The sequence below is a fragment of the Pleurodeles waltl genome, chromosome 5, assembly GCF_031143425.1.
Source record: "Pleurodeles waltl isolate 20211129_DDA chromosome 5, aPleWal1.hap1.20221129, whole genome shotgun sequence".
NCBI lineage: Eukaryota > Metazoa > Chordata > Amphibia > Caudata > Salamandridae > Pleurodeles > Pleurodeles waltl.
The window spans coordinates 1,050,309,600-1,050,330,695 of NC_090444.1; the positions used below are offsets into that span (position 1 = coordinate 1,050,309,600).

Here is a 21,096-nt window from a genome sequence, read left to right on the forward strand (position 1 = left end):
CTTGTTTGGTTAGGTCTGCATTAATTCTTAACGTTTTTATTTGTCTAATGAATTGTAAATGGAATGTATTTATCTGGTTATGTTTAATGAATTTTTTAAAAACATTTCAGTTAAAATGATGTTATTTGGATTTTATTAATCATAAAATAAGTGAAGATGTGATTTGGGTGTTCTGTTCAGGGAAGGTAGTTATAATTACGTGTATGCGAGATAGCCCAGATACTATTCATTGAGTTAGACAAACCCTATTGTTAGGACAGGACTGTTCTCCTAGACGTAGACTATTAAGGGTTCACCAAACAACAAATCAGAGTGCCTGGGGACTGCACTTTTCTATCTTGTATAATTGATGTCTTCAAATATTTAGATGGGGGAACCCAGTCTTCTCAAAAAGGTCTTATTTTACACAACTGCTTCAACGGATTTGTAACAGAATTGTCAAACAAACCTTATGGCCCCAGCTGATAATGATAAAATAATTATAAGAATAACACAAACAGATTTCAGGTTCTAATAGCTCAAGAAAAAATACAAAATAGGTAGAGTCAAGTTAGAATGTAATAGATGGGGCAAAGGATAATAGCAATTCAGTCCGTCTACTTTTTGCATCTGTAAAGGCAGTTTCCAGTCTTCTGAAAAAGGGGAAGGCATAGCAATCAGGTGGACCTCTACGAGAGCCAGTAAAAAAAGTACAGATATTCCATTTAAACATCATGTAATAAATACGATTAGACATAGCGCCTACCTTTGCTTGCTGCAGTGCCTTCTCTGTTGTATATGGGTCACAGACTCCATTTAATGTGGACTGTACATGACTCTCCAGCTCCGACAAAGTTTGTTTTACAGTCTTAAGTTTATCCAAGTAGGCCTGGCTAGGCATGCCTTCCATATCTATTTGATTTACAAGACAAAGCAAAGGTTATACATGCGGGGGGCTCACAGGTTTAAAGCACTTTAACTAAGACAAAGTCAAAACACAGCATAAATCACCAATGAATAGATTTTGTTCCTTAAATTGCACATAAGGGGTGGGGGGCGCAATCACCTAGGCTCCTAACTGGTACAAAGAAACCACAACAGGATTAGAAATTAGCCTGCGGAATTCAGCAAGGTAAATAAAAACTTCACTCCCCCACCCAAGTGCTGGATTGACATGAGGTCGTGTGATTTGCTAGTGCCAATATTGTGCACTTGTTGCCTAATAGAAAGACACAACATGTGTTTTGCTAAGAATGCAAACTGAAAAATTTATGGAATTCAAATACAGGAAAGGCTGTTCACATAGGTATGAGCAGTGGATTTGTGCAAAAAAAGCTGAGTCTCTAAAAGCACAGACAGCTCATTCTGCTGCTGTCTAAAGCTATAGTTTGATAAGCAGATCATAACTGTTAATTGTTTAGATTTGATTCTGGAACTTTGTTTTTGTATATAGATTTTCCATACATATTCAGAAGAGTTTGCATCTAATCAGATGTAGTTATTCTGCTTTCTTCAAATATATATAATGTAAAGACATTACCTAGTGGTGGTTGCAACTAGGTAGTTATAGTTAGGACCTAGTTTCCATAGAAAAAGCGTTTTTTACTCACCTATATCTCTGACGTCGGTTGAGGAATCTTCACGGAACTCCCCCAAAAAATATGACACTCATTCAGCTGTTGTCTGGAAGGTTTTGGGGTGATCTGTCAAGCATGATGAGAAAGAGGGGGTGGGTGGAGTGTTCCCAAAACACTTTTTCCCCATGCATTTTTCCATAGGGATTTTGAACAGGAATACAGCCCAAACTGCTGAACGGAATTACACCAAATTTAGCAGAAATTAAGCTTTTGGTTCAGAAAGCAATCTTTTTGTTATTTGGTGTAGATCTTTTCAGTAGTTTTTTAGATATTAAAGAAAATTCAAATACGTATATATAGGGCTGAAAAGGCTCCACAAACCCTCCTGGACCTCGTGCTGAGATCTGATTGGCTGCCAGCACTTCAACAAGGAAGTGTTGGTAGCCATCTTGGACTCCCTGAAAAAAAGATTTACAAAAAAAAAAAGAAAAAAAAAGAAAAGGGGCCAGTTCGCAGGGACATCCTGACCCCTTAGCTCTGGTGCTGGGGTCCAGAGGGACCCCCCCAGGGCAAAAAACATGAATCTACAGCAAAAAAAAGAAAAACAAAAGCAAGTGCAGTCTCCCATGCTTGTTTTAATAAAGCCCCTGTGTGGGCCAGGTCACAGGGACATGTTAAAAATAAAGATGGGGGGCTTATTTACACCCTGGGACCACCACTGCCACTGGGTAAAATAAGTAAAGTATATAAGGGGGGTTCCTGTGGACCACCCTGAGACCCACCACCTCCCCGGGGCTAATACTTTATTATATGTGGGGGGGTTAGGACAGCCTCCCCGCAGCCCTGGGGACGGCCACCTCCCGGGGGTGGGGCTATTTATTTAAATTAAAGGGGGGCAGTGCTCACCCCTGCCACCAGCGCGGGGGACCGCCTACTCCCCGGAGCTGAAATAAAAGAATGAAGGGGGTCTGTTGCAGGCCTCTGGGACAACCACCTCCCCAGGGCAAATACATTGATGGAGGGTGGCCTCCATGTTTCGATATTGAAAAACAATCTGAAATCCTTCATGGAGGTGAATGCATCTTTCATCTATTTGAGCGCAATCAGACACTCTGACACGAAGACAGGAACTCTCCCAGCCACACTCACATCCAGAGACGTCCTTTCACACCTATTCTTGCACCCGGATACAGGCCCTGTGGCCAACTCCTGCTGAACACAGCCAAAGGCAGTGCGGAGTTGGATTGTTGGGGGAGTTGGCTCCAGGCCCTCCAGCCAAACCCCACCATGCACGGCTGAAGGCCTAAGGTAAGGGAAGATGAGGCCTACGGTAACTATCACTTGCACCCTCACCATACTCTGCTAATTCCCCAAATTCTACAGCACTCATGACAACTTTTATAATGTCAATAAAAATATCAATGAAACATTATAAGTAAAATCATTGAGGAAACAACTGTGCATGGCGTGGACATGAGTTATAGTTACCTTAGGCTGAGAGTTATAGTTACTTGAAATAACTAACTATAATTGCAGAAATTCTCCGGTTTTGTGCTGGCTTGACAAATCTGTACATTGAACAACTGAATTAACATCATAATTCCAGTTTTGAATTATATTGTGCATACAGCCAACATAATCTCTCTTTTTTTATTTGCTAAGATGTCCACCTTCACAAACGTGTCAAAATCATACGAAGCACCTATTTGTTTATCTTGTTTACTGTGTTTGTTTTGTTGAATGTTATCTGAGAAATAATTAAATCAAATATTCCTTTACAAACAGATTTACTGTGGCAAGTCATTTATTTCCTTTATGGCACATGCTTCTGGTTCCACATCAGAGGCAATGACTTTCATTTTAGAAGGTTCGGTAACGATGGTTCTGGGCATCCCTGATAGAGATATATAATTTATTTTCAAATGGCAGGTGCAAAGTGGAAACTGATTGATAATGGATATAACTGAAAATAATCTACTTTAATCAAAATGTAGGATTTTGCTCCACTGTTAACTTTTCTGCCTTTTCCCCTTGGCTGTTACTTTCAAAAATTTCTTGGGAAAAATTAATTGCGGATAAGAATGCAAACACCATCAAATGTGACCAGTCTGCATGAAATTATCCGTGTGAAGCACAATCTGTATGAAACATACAGAGCCTGCTCAATTGAAAATTTGGCACTGGGTGTGCCTCTTCACATTTCCCCTTTTGAAACTGCACTATAAAAATGTAAGGCATTTTTTTTGTTTGAAGTATGACATTTTGTCTGGCATTCCTCGGCTCCGGTGTACAGTAATCTTGTAGCTTCAATCGATCAATCAGTGACTTCTAATGTGCGGCTAACCACCCGTAGGCTCTCAAGGCGCTGCTTCAGATTAATTAGCACTCTGGAAGCACTAATGTACAGCACACGTGAATATAGCCAGAAAATGCACTCATTATGCAGAATGTCTCACGTGGCTGCCTGTGCAAAGGCCACCTAGAGAAGGAAAATGATAAAATGTCTTTATTGTAATAGACTTGGAAGTCCTGCATAGGCAAAGCATATATAACAGCAGTCAGCACAGCTCCCTGTATGGCAGCTACAGAGCATGCTTTACAGCTGCTAAATAGCATCCATCACTTGCACTAGAAACCTCTTCCATCTGCGCCACTGGCTGAAGTGCACCGCAAACAGCTCGCTTACAAAGTACAAAGTTCTACCTATATGCACGCACCAAGTCCATCCCATCTCTGCCAATGCAAAGCTCCAATACATCTATGCAGCACTCAGCACTTCAACACAGACATGGAGGAGCACAGGTAGCCATGTTGGGTATAGGCATTTACACCTGGCTGGACAATTCGTTTAAAGAAAAATACAGTAAACTCTTCTTGCTAAACAGGTCTTTTAACAAAAACACATTTTAACCAAGTGCACCGTGCCTCTTTACACTTCTTATTCTTAGCAACATTCTATTCGCACAATTTTGATAAAACTAACAAGATTTTTTTTTTATGCTCAACAAAAACCCTCCTATCAAAAAGTCAGACCTATTGACTTTGTCATTGCTTATTATTTAAAGTGTGTGTTTTACTATTATTTGTAATAATGTTTTTAAGTGACAATTGGAGGTTTGTATGCTGCATGAGCTGTGTGAGCCCTGATCAATCTATTCAGTCTGACTTATTGATTCAGCGACTCTAAGTGTAATTAACATAGTTTGTTTTTATCATTGCTGACCTTGGCATTTCCAGCTCTCGGCTCTGCAGGGGAATGTACTGGAAATCCCTACGAGAGCTACATGAAAATGGGTTATTAATGTGAGCTGAGAAGTTCTGCGTCTTTCAGGTCCCACCAGACCTGCTTCTGGAAAGGGTCTGATGGCAAACACCACGATACTCCTGGCCTACACCCATTAGCTGCTAAGGTTCATTCGATGTAGCAGTCTCTAAAGTGCTCAGGTGGACAAGACTGGGGGGGCTAGTGGCATGTCTAATCTTATTTCTTCAAATTAGTCAGTCAACAACTACTGCTGAAAAGCTCTTCAAGGTATCGCATCTTACATCAACTGATTCTACTGTGGCGACAATGACTTATCTATGCCGAAGGCATTTATCTTATTTATTTATAACACACGCCAAATCTTCCATAATTCAAAATTCTTAAGTTGGGCCAGTGTATCGCTTTCTTTTGTTTTCCACTCTTTTCATTGGTTTAACAATATCAACATAGTGCACATCACACCAACATTGCATTACCTTAGTAAATAATAAACTAAACAATGGATAACTGAGTTCCGACAACATATCATATCCCTACTCCAGTAGCCCAATAGATCCAATTTGGACATATTCCTTAGAATCTTATGATTCTGGCTTTATATGGCTGGGCATATATCAGAATAGGATCTGTTGATCTCAAGAAGCTCTCTTGAGAAGTAGCACTGGCGGTATTCAGATAAGTGAAACACCCGCCAGGTATCCCTACAAGGAAAGCCAGCAGTGTACTGGCAAAATGCAGGGAATTAAACTGCACCAGCAACAATATAGTTCACACTAATAACAAACAGTTGCGGGATACAGGACCCATAACATCAAACAACAAATCACAAAATCACTGTTATGTTGTGCTATGCTATGTTAAGATATGTCATGCTGTGCTATGTTATGTGTATGCTAAGCTATGTGGATCTGTATGGCACAGCTTATCACTCTGGAGAGTATCCAGGCGCTGAAACAGGAATGTGCTCCCTACAGTGCTCCTAGTTAAACAACCAGGTCTTCAGCTTCTTGCGGAATTTGAGAAGTGGTGTGGCAGTTCTGATGTGTTGAGGAAGTTTGTTCCAGTTTCTGGCAGCAGCGAAGGACAAGGCTTGCTTCTGCGGATACGGGGATTTCATTTGCGGGCGAGAGAGGTGGTGCGAAGCTGTTTGGAGGGTTGGTAGGTACTGCTATGCTTTTAGTAAGGTCTGCAAAATTACATCCACCACAATCCAGTAATGTAATCACTGACCGGGCATCAGCAAAGTATAACCTTGCTCTTTTGACCTCATCAGCCAGGTAGAAAGATGATCATGACATTATCCTGGACCAACAGCTAGACTGGTGAGTCTGCTTAGATGGTATTAACTCCATTTGACTTTTGGATTTTAATTTGTGTAATAACTTGTTCTTCTACGGAAGTATAGCAACAGAAATGAAAGATCGTTTCTACAACTGTGACTCCAAGCCATGCAAGAATTGTCCCAAGCATCCAGAAGTTGACAGAGACAAAGGAACTTCATTTTGTGTAGTTATTACCGTTTGGGTGTTGATTGTACAATAGAAGAAAATTAACATATGCTCCCTTCTTTCTTTGAAAACGGGAGGCGCACACAGATCATGTTCTTGGAGTCATCATGAAACTTCATAAATGAAAATGTCACCTGGCTGATACCTAGCAAATTATCTTAGAAAATAAAAATATGAGTGTGTTACGCTGTCGGTCTGGAATAGAAAAAGCCCCGGGCACTAAAATAAAAGTAGCCCCTACTAGTGAATCAGATAGCTAAAAAAGTGACCTAAATTTACAAGTAGGGCAGTTTTGAACCTGTAAAGGCAAGATGTATAGGTATTTCACAAGGTTTGGAACACTGCATGCATTTGTGCAGCTGCAGGCAATTATTATTGTAATAACAGGGAAATCAACAGTCAACCCGGCCCACCAGTCCATAAAGCAGGAGCACAAACCTCCAGAACACCAGCCCACACACTGACCTCTTAGACCTGCCCCTCGGACACTGCTGATTTTCCTGCAGGCCAGTCTGACCCTGGCTACACCTGAAAACTGAAAAGTCCCTAAATACAGTGCCAATGAAAAGAAGAAGGAGAAAAATGCACAACGCAGGAGTTAGAATTTGGATATATCACTGTCTGTCACACCACGGGATTTGACAAGTGCTTAAATTGTAAATAAATGAATAAGTGCACAGGTTCAAAGCGTTTGTGGTCTACTGCTAGCATTGCTGGATGGCGGAGTTGCCCAATACCGAGGCTGACTAGTTTTGATTCCAATTCATGCCTCTGTATTATACTAGCCTCAAATTCCTCTCTCTTTAAATCAATCTTGATCCATCTTTTAATTAGTGCAACAGGTTTTCTCTCTTTCTCTTCCTTTTTCTGGGTCAAAGTTTGATTAAGGAAACAGAGTTGCTGGGCTGGAGAGAGCATGGGCAGGCTCCCAGTCTGCCTGGGCGCTCCCAGCCAATCCTGACGCTGCTTTGAGCAGCGTCAGGATTGGCAGCAGGGCAGGCTGGGAGCCTATGCCTGTAGTTGACGAGGGACAGAGGAGCGGCTGGCGGTGGACAAGGTAAGTGTTTTAAAAAAATGTTATTTCTCACTTTATTTTAATTCCCCTCCACCCCACGTGCCGCCTCGCCCCTTTACCTTGCCGCGAGTCGCTCCTGCAATTGAGTCAGAAAACAAACCTCCTCAAATAACATTAACCTTTTCCATTCCTTTTTCTGTGGCTTTTCGTCAATTAGGCCCTTTCCTGTGCTGGTATAATATATTTGGAGTGCATTATTAGCTACTGTCATGCTATCTTTTGCAGTAGTCTAGGTACGGCTGGGATTTTTTTTTCTTAGATATGTTGGTCTCCCAAGTGGGTGAAAATCTTTCTCCTAAGTCCCTAAATTGGTGGCAAGGATACCTTTTGTGCACTGGTAAACTTCACGATGAGCCAGCTTGACACCTTCTTTCAGCATCTCGTTGATCCGTAGATGATGACGCTGAGACAGTACCTTCATATCGAGAGACATTTCCTAGCTTCAATCACGTCTTTCATAGGACTGGGCAGAATACGTTTTTCCCTGTTCCAGCTTTTCTTGCTCCATGTATGCCACCCAAAGTACTTTTTCCAATTGCTTGTTGGGAGAGAGTAGGAAAATGCTGAACTACAGAGCCCACCACCATTACTCCATCCCCCCCTTCCGAAGAACCAAACAACTGGAACTTAAGATGGAAACTATAAGGACAAAGCTCGTTCCCAGTCTTTTACATTCCAATTTAGAGCCTCACTTTGTGGATCTGATCCTTGTTGGTGATTTAACTTGAGAATGAAGGAGGGTGGAAAATGAAAGTGGTAAAAAGTTAATAAGAGAAAGGACAATCGTTCAAGACGGGTGAGACACTGAATTAAAGTTCACAATGGGTGACAGAGGCAGGGGATAGGGGCACCTTATCAACGACCGAGTGAAACAAGGCACAAGATTCACAAAACATGATAAAACACATAGAAGAGCACCAGGGCGAGGGAACTGAGGCAACGGAGGATTGGGTAACCAAAGGATTAAAAGAGGCCAAGAAGCATTTGGGAAAAACTGGAGTGATATACAAGGTTCAGAGAGAGAGGACTCTTTTATAAGATGAGTGAGACGTGACCACAGCATATAGCGGATGACTTAAGGTCACCAAGATAGGAAAAATGGGGCTCAGAGCAAGGTAAAAGACTGATGAGAGAGAAGACGGCATACAGTTGGTAAGTTAAGTCAATCAAACAAATGACAGACAAGAACAAAACCTGTGTAAATCTCGCTTCTCTACATAGAAGGAGGGTGAGATATAGATGGACACCAAATATTCAACACTCTTGTACTCGTGGTGGTTCGCCGTTTGCTGGAAGGGCTGAGAAGTAAATTATTGTTTTAATTGAGAATTCCTCAGGTTTAAAGGTCTTGAGAAAAGAGGTGGACCATCGTTTAGATAGGTTCCCCGTTGGGTGGGGGTACTTGGTCCCTCACATCTTGTGCTGTGTCTCCCTGGACTTCCAGGCGTTAGAAAGAGAAAGAGAGGGGGTTAAGAAGAATACTTCAGTTATTGCGCCTTGTTAATTTCATTCTTCCTCTCTACAGTGTTTTCCCTTTTCCGACTTTTGTCGGGAAAACTAGGAAGGAAAACGGCGAACAAGAAGGGGGGGTCATTGACCACAGGGTGGGGTGGCGGGGTGATTTGGAAACAGGCTCTAAATTCCAGTATTTGGACAGAAGCGGCTAGGGGTGTGCGACGTGGGAGATCCTATACCGCCCGCTGCTCGGTTCGTGGGAGCCTCCCGGAGACCCCGGGGGTCCTCACCAGAACCAACTTAAGTGGGAAGGGGGCAAGAAAGGAGTGTGAGAGTGTTGGAACCTCGCAGTGCATGTCATTAATTAAGTGTCGCCCCAGGGGTGCCCGGGCAGAAGTCAACGAGGTGATTGTGGCCAGGAAAAGTAAGCCCGGCACCCGTGGTGCAAGTGCTAATCTTCGGACTCGGGTGTCTGGATCTATAATAACAGGCATAGCAGAATTAGATCCTAAAATCGATGGTGAAGGGTCATCCTACACAACATTACTCGTGGACCATCTTTTACCCCACCGGGAGGAGAGTCAAATTGAGATCCAGGGGAGGAGCGACTCGTTGATCACAAGGTACTTTCAGTCCACAATTCCTCCACCACAGGACATGGCAAACGCTCAATCGGCCTTAGGCGAGTTAGGGGTTTCTAAGCTAGCTGAAGGCGGTTCAGCTGTCGGCCCAGCACAAGAACTATTAGATATGGGACCAGCTACACTGAGAGAGGGCCCTTCTAAGACACTGCCCTTGCTGGAAGTTGATGCTAATTTCTCCAGTGGTTCAACATCACATGACTTGGATGTACAGGCTCTGTTAATTTCTCTTACTAAAGAAATTAGAGGGAGATTCAAAATCTCAGAAACTAATCAAACTAGGATTCGGGAGGCCTGTGAGGTCTTGGAAAGTAAAATCAACTTGTTATCAGACCGGCTGGGGAAACTAGAGGCTGTGGTGGAGGCCCACGAGGAACGAGTGTTAGCTCAATCTAAGGACATTTTACAATTGAAACAGGGAGAAAAGTTGTTGCAAGATAAATTGGAAATGTTGGAAAATAACATGAGGAGAAACAATATCAGGCTCCTGGGAGTTCCAGAGGGCTTGGAAGGGGAAAATATTAAGAGCTATGTGATCTCGCTGATTAGGGAGGTCCTCCCCAGTATGGCAGGGATCAATCTGGCAGATGACATTCAGAGAGTCCATCGTGATCCTTTCAAGAAAAATCCAGGAAGGAAAACCCCCAGGAGGATTTTGATAAATTTCAACACATACTCTATTAAGGAAAGAATCTTGTCCGAAGCCCTCAAGGTAGGGGCTTTTCCCAAGGGGGAATGGTTTCTTAGGATAAGATCAGATGTGTCTAAGGCAACGTTAGATAGGCAGTGGGAGCTGGGAAATTTTATTTGGGCGACAGTCCAACTAAGGTTCCCGGCAGCTCTCCGTATAATGTGGAAGAATAAAATGTACAATATGAGAGACCCGGGGGAGGTCAGTATATTTATAGACCAGATCAAGGCGTCTCAATAAGACCTAATGGAAAGCCCCCGTCCGGCATGGGGTTCGAAGATAGGATAACAGGATGGTTATCCCAGTAGAAACAGGGAGGGTTCCTCTGGGGGGGGAGTGGGGCGTTGGGGGCATGTTGGTGTTGGGTGCAGGGGTGGGTGGCACGGGGGGGTCGGGGTTTGTTTTGGGTTTGGTGGGTTGAAAAGGATAAAATAAGAAAGTCCTCATATGTTACTAATATAGGTCGGGGAGGTTGGTGTTCTTCCTTTATCTTCCTCTTCGTTATGAACGATCATGCAGGGTATTGAAAAGTTGAGATTCCTCTCTTGGAATGTGAATGGGTTAAGGGTGTCTGGTAGGAGGAGGAAGATCTTTGAGTATTTGCGTTTGGTTGAGGAGGAGATTATTATACTGCAGGAAACCCATCTGCACCAAACTGAATGGGAGACCTGGCTTAAACAACTGAATTGGGTTGCGTTCAGCGTGTGCTCTTCTCAAACTAGTACAATAAAAGGTGTGGCAGTTTTGATTAAGAAATCCATGAGGTTTAGGGTTGGAACAGTACATGTTGACCCCAGAGGGAGGTGGGTAGTGGTAGAGCTGTGTGTAGGCGGTCACTGGATTACAGTGTCGGGTTACTACGGGCCGAATATTGACGACCCATCGCCATTTCAAGACTTATTTAATATTCTACTTTCAGCTAGGTACCCAGTGGTGTTGGGTGGGGATTTTAATATATTGCTAGACCCTGCACAGGACAAGTCAACCCCTCGGGGTACGGTTAATTCACCTAAAACAAGGGCATTGGTGAAGCAAGCGATGCAGGATTTAGGCTTGGTAGATGCCTGGCACTGGAGAAGGGGAGAAGGAGATAGATATACATTTCACAATAAAAAATATGGGCATAGATCCAGAATAGACTTTTTTTTAATTCATAAAAGTTTATGCCCGGAGGTAAGAAGGGTAGCCCACAACACAGCACACATGTCAGACCATTCTGCAGTAATACTACACTTAGATATTAGGGTTAGTAACAGGATAACTAGGAGCACAATCAATCGTGCTCTACTTTTAGATGACGCATCAGTAGAAGTGTTAAAAAAAGATACTAGTGAATTTTTTCAGGTGAATCAAGGAACAGCAAGTTTGTGGTGTGTTTGGGATGCATTTAAGGCTTTTATAAGAGGGAGGCTAGTTAACCTTGCAGCTCATAAGTACCGTGAAGAGAGGGAAAAGTTGGGAAACATGGAATCGTCATTAAAAACCTTTCAAGTAGCAAGGTATAATGCGCAGTTAGAAGGGAAAACGGACTTAGTAATGGAGCTGTCTTGTCAAGAGGAAAAGGTCCGGTCTAGTTTAGACGCTTTTTTGGAAAATCGTTGTAGGTTAAAATGGGAAAGTAGTCAGTATGCTAATTTTGAATATGGAGAAGGTTGCAGTAAACTGTTAGCGTGGAAGGTTAAGTCGGACCTTTCCAAAAGGCACATCTTATCAGTCAAATCAGAGCCCATGAATCAGGTCTGTACGGAGCAAGAGGAGATTGAGGGGGCATTCGTATCTTTCTTTCAGGAGATATACTCAGAAAGTTCGGTTAACTTGGAAGAGCCGGTAAGAGAATTCTTAGATAATGTAGATCTCCCAGTTTTAGAGGAGTCTAAGATGCTCCTATTGAATGATAAGTTAAATGAGGTTGAGTTGGCGGAAGGTTTAAAGGCTCTAAAAAAAGGTAAGGCAGCGGGGCCAGATAGTCTCCCTAATGAATTATATAAGGCTTTGGGGGAGGAACTTACCCCATTTTTATTAGAGCTATTCAACTCTATGTTGATAGAAGGGGCCCAAACTCCCAATTCCTGGAGAGAGGCGATAATTTGCTTATTGTTAAAGCCGGGTAAAGATTCCACGTCTTGTTCCTCCTATAGGCCCATCTCCTTGCTGAACGCAGACTATAAACTTTATACAGGAATTTTAGCCAAGAGATTGGGGAGAGTCGTTGGCAATCTAATCCATCCGGACCAAAAGGGTTTCATGAAGGGGAGGCAGCTTCACGAGATAACTCACGAGTTATTTGCTGCAGTTGATTTGGCGGCGCACGAGAAGGCGCCATTGGCGATCTTGTCTTTTGACGCGGCCAAGGCCTTTGACCGTGTTAATTGGTTGTTTTTAAAGGTGGTTCTGGAAAAAAGCGGGCTTGGGAATCCCTTTTATTAGGGCGATAGGGGAACTGTATAGATGTCCCCTAGCGAGAATTTTAGTCAATGGCCAATTAACACAAGAATTTAGGATCAGGCGAGGTACGAGACAGGGATGCCCCCTATCTCCTTTGCTTTTTAATTTATACATCGAACCCTTGGCTACTTTACTTCGGTCTTCTAAAGAGATTATCCCATTTCGAACTGGGGGATGGGAAAAAAAACTAGCTCTATACGCAGATGATTTGATGATATACACGAGTGATGCTAGGTCTACTCTACCTAGGGTCATTGCCTTGATGGAACAATTTGGTAAACTTTCTGGGTACAGCATAAACGCAGAAAAGACAGAAATAATGTGCTGGAACTTGTTGTATGCTTCCCCTTTAGTTAAACAACAGATTAGATATCTGGGTATTCGATTAGCAGCTGATCTTAACGAGGTAGCTAAATTGAACTTTGATATAGTATATAGGGAAACCAAAAGACTGTTAAAAGCGTGGGCTGCTCTTCCTCTTACGATAATTGGGAGATCTAATATCTTGAAGATGTGTATCCTTCCAAAATTTACTTTTTTGTTTAATACTATCCCATTAGAGTTTGAGAAGAGCTGGTTTAATAAACTACAAGGGGAGTTATCCTCATTTGTATGGGCTTCCAAGGGAGTTAGGATTGCTTGGAAGAAGTTGAGTAGAAAAAGGGAATGGGGAGGTATTGCGTCTCCAGACTTTTTTAAGTACTATTTGGCTTTTCAGTTAAAAAATATTAGATTTTTATTGTATAAAAAGTCTGAGTACGATTCAGTCTGGGGAGCATTAACGGCTCACCTTGAAGAAGGAGCAGACCATTTTTTATATAAATTTGGACATCCCAGTTACTTCAAGAAAGTTCGTTTGAAACTCCCCTGACACGCATGCATCGTTTGGATGCATTTTCGGAGAATGTTAGAGATACCTTATTTTTGTAGTTCAGCTCCCATTTGGGACTCGCCTGGCACTCCGGAATGCCTTATAGACAAACTATCAACTCCTTTGAGAACAAGTGGGGTGGAAAGATGGGGCCAGTTAATAGAAGGAGTTGAAGTGTTAAGTTGGGGCGCATTCCAGGAAGGTACTGATGGGGCAGTTTCTAGATTTAAGTACCTTCAAATATCTAGTTGGGCAAAGTCCCGCCGAAATGGAGAAATAGGGAGGGGTATATGGGAAGGGAAGCTAAATCAGAGAACCATCAACAAAGAGGTTGCATTTTGGTACCACGCTTTGTTAGAAACATCAGATGATAGCGCTTCCCTTCCCTTGTCGAAGTGGGGAGCGATCTTTCCAACTCTAGATGTTACAACACTGTGGCAAAAGTCTTGTTCAATATTGTGGCTTACTACCAGTCCTGCAGGGCTGAAGAAAAATCATTTGTTCACACTCCATAGGGTTTATTGGACTCCGGCCAAATTAACAGCTATTGGGAAGACTCAGAAAAACTGTCCAAGGTGCGGGGATGATAAGGCGGACGATATCCATATGTTTTGGCATTGCGCTAAGTTGTTGAATTATTGGGGGGATATAGAGAGTATTTTTAAAATAATCTTTAATGTAAACTTAGTTGTAAACCCAGCATTAGTGGTGTTTGGGGTGCGGGAACAGGATACATATTACCAGAAATTGTCAGTTCAGCAGGAGCATTTGCTGTTCATATTAATTCTTCTAGCTAGGCGAGAAATTTGTCGTAAATGGATTGATCCTCTTCCTCCTCGTGTGTCGGATTGGCAGATATCTGTAAATAGAATCTGTACATTGGAACAACGGGGCCCCCTGTCTAGAAAAGATGATTTTTGGTTATATTGGGAAAATGTGTATCAATAACATATTATTTCTTTGTCATATAAGCTCCTTACACTTTGAATTTTTAAAGTCCAATGATTAAGATCTCCCCCTCGCTCTTTGGAGGTGCTGCTTTGGCTATGATTGAAAGTGACAACTTTTGATCAATGACACCCGTATGAGAAAGGATAATCAGTAGATCAGAGGGGATGATCTACTAAGGTTTGGTCTATGTACTGGTGGCATGTTGTCGTTTGTCGCGCCAATGCCTTTCCTACTTAACCAAAGCAGGGGCGAGGAATATGAGGACAAGAAAAGAAAAAAAGAACAAAATACTAGACAGATGTGAGTGAACCTAGGCACAAGCAAGATGCCAGAGTGCAGAGGGTGCAACTCAGATGCTAAAGTGGTCTAAGGAAGTGTATGGATGAAAGTAGTGATAAAAGCACCCAGGGCTTTAGAAAGGTGATAAAAGTGCATACGCAGGAGTAATGGCAACAAATATCAAGGAGGAAAAGTAAGGACATGTAAGAAAAAAACTGAATGCAAAAGGGACTAGGCCACACACTGAGTGAGAGAGGAAATAGGACATACAGGGAACGAGGGGCACATTAAACATAAGAAGATGAAACCAAGTACAAAGACTACAGGTACAATGGGAGATTCATTGAAGTGTGCCCAATTAGAAGATACATGGTTTTGTTAATTTTCCCTCTAACCCTTTGATTATCCTTCAAAACGTAAGTAAGCTGGAACCTGAAAGGAATGTTAGGAGGTAGCACTGATTATGCGCTGCGAATGTTAGAGGCCCTATGAACACCAATACATGACAACTATACCTCTACAGGTAAATCGAAACAGGCGACATGATTGAGACCAACTGTCAATATCCCTGTTTAAGGGTGGCCTAAACAAAATGCAAAAATGATTCATCTGCCTGGAAAACAGATACCATAGAACAGCAAATTCAACACTGTCTTCTGCCTTATGGTGCAAGGGTTAATTTCAACAATCAAAGGACACATGTCTTAAAATGAGCCTTTCATGTTACATTTCTGTTCTGAAATTGGGTGTCTGCCCTTCATCTGGTTTAGCACTAGTGGGCCCAACAAACCCATTCCAAACATATTTATATTATGGCCACACATGCAGGAGACCAAGGGAGAGCAATTATGGATCACAGTTTATTGTAGACATTCTCCTGCACAATGAAGGATAGATAGAAAATGACAGAAAATCTGAAAAACATCCTATTTTTGTAGTCACAATTGTAGACAATTCTGCCACCCACTGACAGAGTACCTAAGCTGTGGATGTGTCAGAGATATCCATTTCTGATGTGTTTCCCAATAGCCCATGATTTGGTATCTGAAACTAGAAACAGCAACACCAAAATGAGATTTTGGATCAGTCTCTGTAATTGGCTGCATCAACAGATCCACTTTGGCACCTGTCAGCACCAGAGACCAATGCAAAGCTATACATGCCTAGTATCACCACAGTGAGGATGCATAAGAAAACACTTGTAGAATGACAGTTGCCAAAGTCATGATCTACCATCAAGGAGGCTTAAGGAAAATATAATAATTTGCTAAATGTACAGGATATCCTGACCGTTCTCCAAGCTAGCTGATCAAGTACATGGGCACTCATCACCAGTCAACATGCTCCACAGGGTGTGAAAAAGTTTGAAACCAGTCTAGTTATGTTTGCTTGGAATCCCTGGGTAGCAATCTGCCCCCAATTTAAATACCACAAACCAACAGTTTGATGAGATTTCATTTAGAAACGTCTCACAGAGCTCTTAAAAATGACTGTGCAGACATCAATAGTTAAATTCATGTAAAACAGACATATGGAAAATGTCACTTCACCCAGTGTTCATCTGTTCGTGGCATGTTCCGCTGCAGATTCACATGCTGTGCACTGTTCGTGCCCTCTAGTGTTGGGCTCGGAGTGTTACAAGTTGTTTTTCCTCGAAGAAGTCTTTTCGAGTCACGGGAACGAGTGACTCCTCCCTTTCGGCTCCACTGCGCATGGGCTTCGACTCCATCTTAGATTGTTTTCCCGCATAGGGTGAGGTAGGAGTTGTAGAATGAGAATAGTAAAGATGTCCATGTAATGGAATAGATATGTATGTACATAGTTTGTGCTAAAGAAATGTTTATTTACATATATATACAAATTCGAATTGCAACTTAAACGGCTACAGGCTCCCGGGAAGGTGGGAGGGCACATGTTAATCTGCAGCGGAACATGCCACGAACAGATGTACACTGGGTAAGTGACATTTTCCGTTCGATGGCATATGTAGCTGCAGATACACATGCTGTGCATGGACTACAAAGCAGTAATCCTCCCAAAAGTGGTGGTCAGCCTGTAGGAGTTGAAGTTGTTTGAAATAGTGTTCTTAGTACAGCCTGTCCTACTGTGGCTTGTTGTGTTGCTAACACATCTACACAGTAGTGTTTGGTAAACGTATGAGGTGTGGACCAAGTGGCTGCCTTACAAATCTCTGTCATTTGTATGTTACCTAGAAAGCCCATTGTTGCTCCTTTCTTTCTAGTGGAGTGTGCCTTTGGTGTAAAGAGTAGCTCTCTTTTAGCTTTCAGGTAACAAGTTTGTATGCATTTGACTATCAATCTGGCTATGCCCTATTTGGATATAGGATTACCAGCATGGGGTTTTTGGAAAGCGACGAACAATTGTTTAGTTTTACGAAATGGTTTTGTTCTATCTATATAGTACATTAGTGCTCTTTTAATGTCTAATGTATGCAGTGCTCTTTCTTCTACTGAGTCTGGCTGTGGGAAGAAGACTGGGAGCTCAACAGTTTGGTTTAAATGAAACGGTGAAATGACTTTGGTCAGAAAGTTTGGATTTGTGCGGAGAACTATTTTATGTTTGTGTCCTTGTATAAAGGGTTCTTCAATAGTGAACGCTTGTATTTCAGTAACTCCTCGTAGTGAAGTGATAGCTACTAGAAATGTCACCTTCCAGGTTAAGAATTGGATTTGGCAAGAATGCATGGGTTCAAATGGTAGACCTATGAGTCGTGTAAGTACAATATTAAGATCCCACAAGGGTACTGGTGGGGTTCTTGGAGGTATAATCCTTTTTAGTCCTTCCATAAAGGCTTAAATGACTGGTATTCTAAATAGTGATTTTGTGTGCTTACTCTGCAAGTAAGCAGAGATTGCAGTGAGATGTATTTTGATGGAAGAAAAAGCGAGATTTGCTTTTTGTAGGTGTAATAAATAACCTACAATGTCTTGTATGGAGGCATCTAACGGTGTGATGTGTTTTGCTTGGCAGTAGAAAACAAACCTTTTCCATTTATTAGCATAGCAATGCCTGGTGGTCGGTTTCCTTGCCTGTTTAATGACTTCCATACACTCATTTGGAAGTTTAGATAGCCAAACTTTAAGATTTCAGGAGCCAAATTACTAGGTTGAGCGTCGCAGGATTTGGGTGCCTGATCTGTTGTTTGTGTTGTGTTAACAGGTCTGGTCTGTTTGCAAGTTTGATGTGCGGTACTACAGAGAGGTCCAACAGTGTGGTGTACCACGGTTGGCATGCCCACATTGGTGCTAGGAGTATTAGTTTGAGTTTGTTTTGACTCAGTTTGTTGACTAGAAAAGGAATGAGTGGGGGGGGAAAGCAAAAGCAAATATCCATGACCAATTGATCAATAGAGGGTTGCCCTTGGACTGAGGGTGTGGGTACCTGGACGCAAAGTTTTGGCATTTTGCTTTTTGTTTTGTGACGAACAGATCTATGTCTGGTGTCCCCCACTGGCGAAAGTAATTTTGTAGTATCTGGGGATGTATTTCCCACTTGTGAGTTTGCTGGTGATCTCGACTGAGATTGTCCGCTAATTGATTGTGAATTCCTGAAATATATTGCGCTATTAGGCGAATGTTGTTGTGAATTGCCCAATGCCAAATTTTTTGTGCTAGGAGGCATAGTTGTGATGAGTGTGTTCCCCTTTGTTTGTTTAGGTAGTACATTGTTGTCATATTGTCTGTTTTGACAAGAATGTGTTTGTGAGCTAGAAGAGGTTGAAATGCTTTTAGTGCTAGGAAGACTGCTAGCAGCTCTAAGTGATTTATGTGTAGTTGTTTCTGTTGACTGTCCCATTGTCCTTGTATATTGTGATTGTTGAGGTGTGCTCCCCACCCCATCATTGATGCATCTGTTGTGAGAATGGGGTGAGGCACAGGGTCTTGAAAAGGCCGCCCTTTGTTTAAATTTACGGGGTTCTACCATTGAAGCGAATAGTGTGTTTGGCGGTCTATCAACACTAGATCTTGGAGTTGACCCTGTGCCTGCATCCATTGTTTTGCAAGACATTGCTGTAAGGGCCGCATGTGTAGCCGCGCGTTTGGGACAATTGTGATGCATGATGCCATCATGCCTAGGAGTTTCATCACAAATCTGACTGTGTAGTGCTGATTTGGTTGTATTTTTGGTACCATGGTGTGGAATGATTGTACCCTTTGTGGGCTTGGACTGGCAAACGCTTTTTGAGTGTTGCTCCCAAGTATTGTTGCACTTGGGCTGGTTGCAAGTGTGATTTTTGGTAATTTATTGAAAACCCTAGTGTGTGTGTGTAGGGTATCTATTACGTAACGTGTGTGATGTTGACACTGCTGTTGAGTGTTGGCTTTTATTAGCCAATCGTCGAGATACGGGAATACGTGCCTGTGTTGTCTCCTTATATGGGCTGCTACTACCGCAAGGCATTTTGTAAATACTCTGGGGGCTGTTGTTATCCCGAAGGGTAATACTTTGAATTGGTAATGCTTTCCTTTGATGACAAACCTGAGGTATTTTCTGTGAGATGGATGGATGGGTATATGAAAATACGCATCTTTTAGATCCAGTGTTGACATGTATTCTACCTGTTTTAGTAAGGGGACTACATCCTGTAGTGTCACCATGTGGAAGTGTTCTGATTTGATGAATAGGTTGAGAGTCCTGAGATCTAAAATTGGTCTTAGTGTTTTGTCCTTTTTGGAAATAAGGAAATATAGGGAATAAACCCCTGTTCCTTTTTGTTGGTGAGGTACTAGTTCTATGGCTTGTTTTGTTAATAGTGCCTGCACCTGCGTTTGTAACATTTCTAGATGTTGCGCCAACAGTTTGTGCGCTCTTGGGGGAATATCTGGAGGAAAATGTGTGAATTCTATACAGTAACCATGTTGGATAATTGATAGGACACATGTATCCGTGATTATGTCCGACTAATGTTTGTGGTAAAATCTCAGTCTTCCTCCCACAGGTGATGTGTGTTGAGGGATGCTGATGGGCAAGTCACTGCTTGTTATTAGTGGCCTGCTTAGTGGGCTGAAATTTCCCCCTTGACCTTGGGAATTGTCCCCTGAAGGACCTGCCCAACCCTCCCCCCCCCTCTGATATTGTGATTGGTAGGTGGGTTTTGTTTGAGAGGTGGATGCTTCTGAAAGCTGTTGTCTGAAACCTCCCCTATATTGCGGTTTCCTGAATGTCCCTCTATATTGGGACGAGTAGAGCGCACCCACAGCTTTGCCCGTATCAGTGTCCTTCTTCATTTTCTCGATGGCTGTGTCCACTTGTGGTCCAAACAGTTGTTGTTGATTGAATTGCATGTTAAGTACCACCTGTTGCATCTCTGGTTTGAACCCTGAGGATCTTATCCAAGCATGTCGTCTAATTGTGACTGAGGTGTTCACTGTTCTTGCGGCAGTGTCAGCGGAATCTAATGCCGAACGTATCTGATTGTTCGATATTGCTTGTCCCTCCTCTACCACTTGCTGAGCCCGTTTCTGGTATTCCTTGGGGAGATGTTGGATGATATCGCCCATCTCGTCCCAATGAGCTCGGTCATATCGTGCAAGGAGGGCTTGCGAGTTTGCTATGCGCCACTGATTAGCAGTTTGTGACGCTACTCCTTTTCCTGCCGCGTCCAACTTTCTACTCTCCTTATCTGGAGGTGGTGCATCTCCAGATGACTGCGAGTTGGCTCTCTTTCTCGCAGCTCCAACCACTACACAGTCTGGGGGCAGCTGCTGTGTAATGAACAGTGGGTCTGATGGTGGCGGCTTGTATTTCTTTTCGACCTGTGGTGTAATGGCTCTTCCTTTCACGGGCTCCTGGAAAACTTGTTGGGCATGTTTAAGCATGCCTGGGAGCATAGGCAGAGTTTGGTAGGAAGCAGGAGGCCAAAGTATTAAAGAGAAAATCGTCCTCCAATGGCTCTGAGTACATGCTTACATTATGGAATGCAGCAGCTCTAGCCAAGACTTGGGTGTATGAGGTGCTATCCTCGAGTGGAGAGGGTTTTGAATGGTAGCACTCAGGGCTATTGTCCGACACAGGGGGATCATAGAGGTCCTAGGGGTCTGCATCCTCTTGCGACTGCACAGTGTGTGTGGGTGACGGTGCAGTGGGCGTGGCAAGAGGTGACACTGTTCTTTGTGGTGAATGTAGAGGAGAAAGTTCTGGTGAAAAATGGCGAGACGGCGATTTTTCCCTCGGCAATTTAGCCTTTGGCTGTTCAGTCTCTGATCGTCGCTGGAAAGCCAGTTTCCTTTTTAATTTGAGAGGAGATGCAGTTTGGATCTTCCCAGGATCCTTATGGATCTGTATCCTTGCCTCTGTTTCATCAAACTCCTCCATTTGAAGTTCCTCCTCAAATCTGT

The 21,096-nt window shown here is 42.7% G+C and overlaps 1 protein-coding gene across 4 annotated transcripts in view; it reads right to left on the bottom strand.

Annotated features, from left to right (window-relative positions):
* Positions 1–21,096, bottom strand: part of UTRN (utrophin) — a 1,374,288-nt gene that overhangs the window by 941,659 nt on the left and 411,533 nt on the right. For all 4 annotated transcript variants that reach the window (XM_069235249.1, XM_069235248.1, XM_069235247.1 and 1 more), the window contains exon 22: positions 746–891. In XM_069235249.1, coding sequence (XP_069091350.1) covers positions 746–891 — 146 coding nt within the window. The remainder of the gene's footprint in view (positions 1–745; positions 892–21,096) is intronic.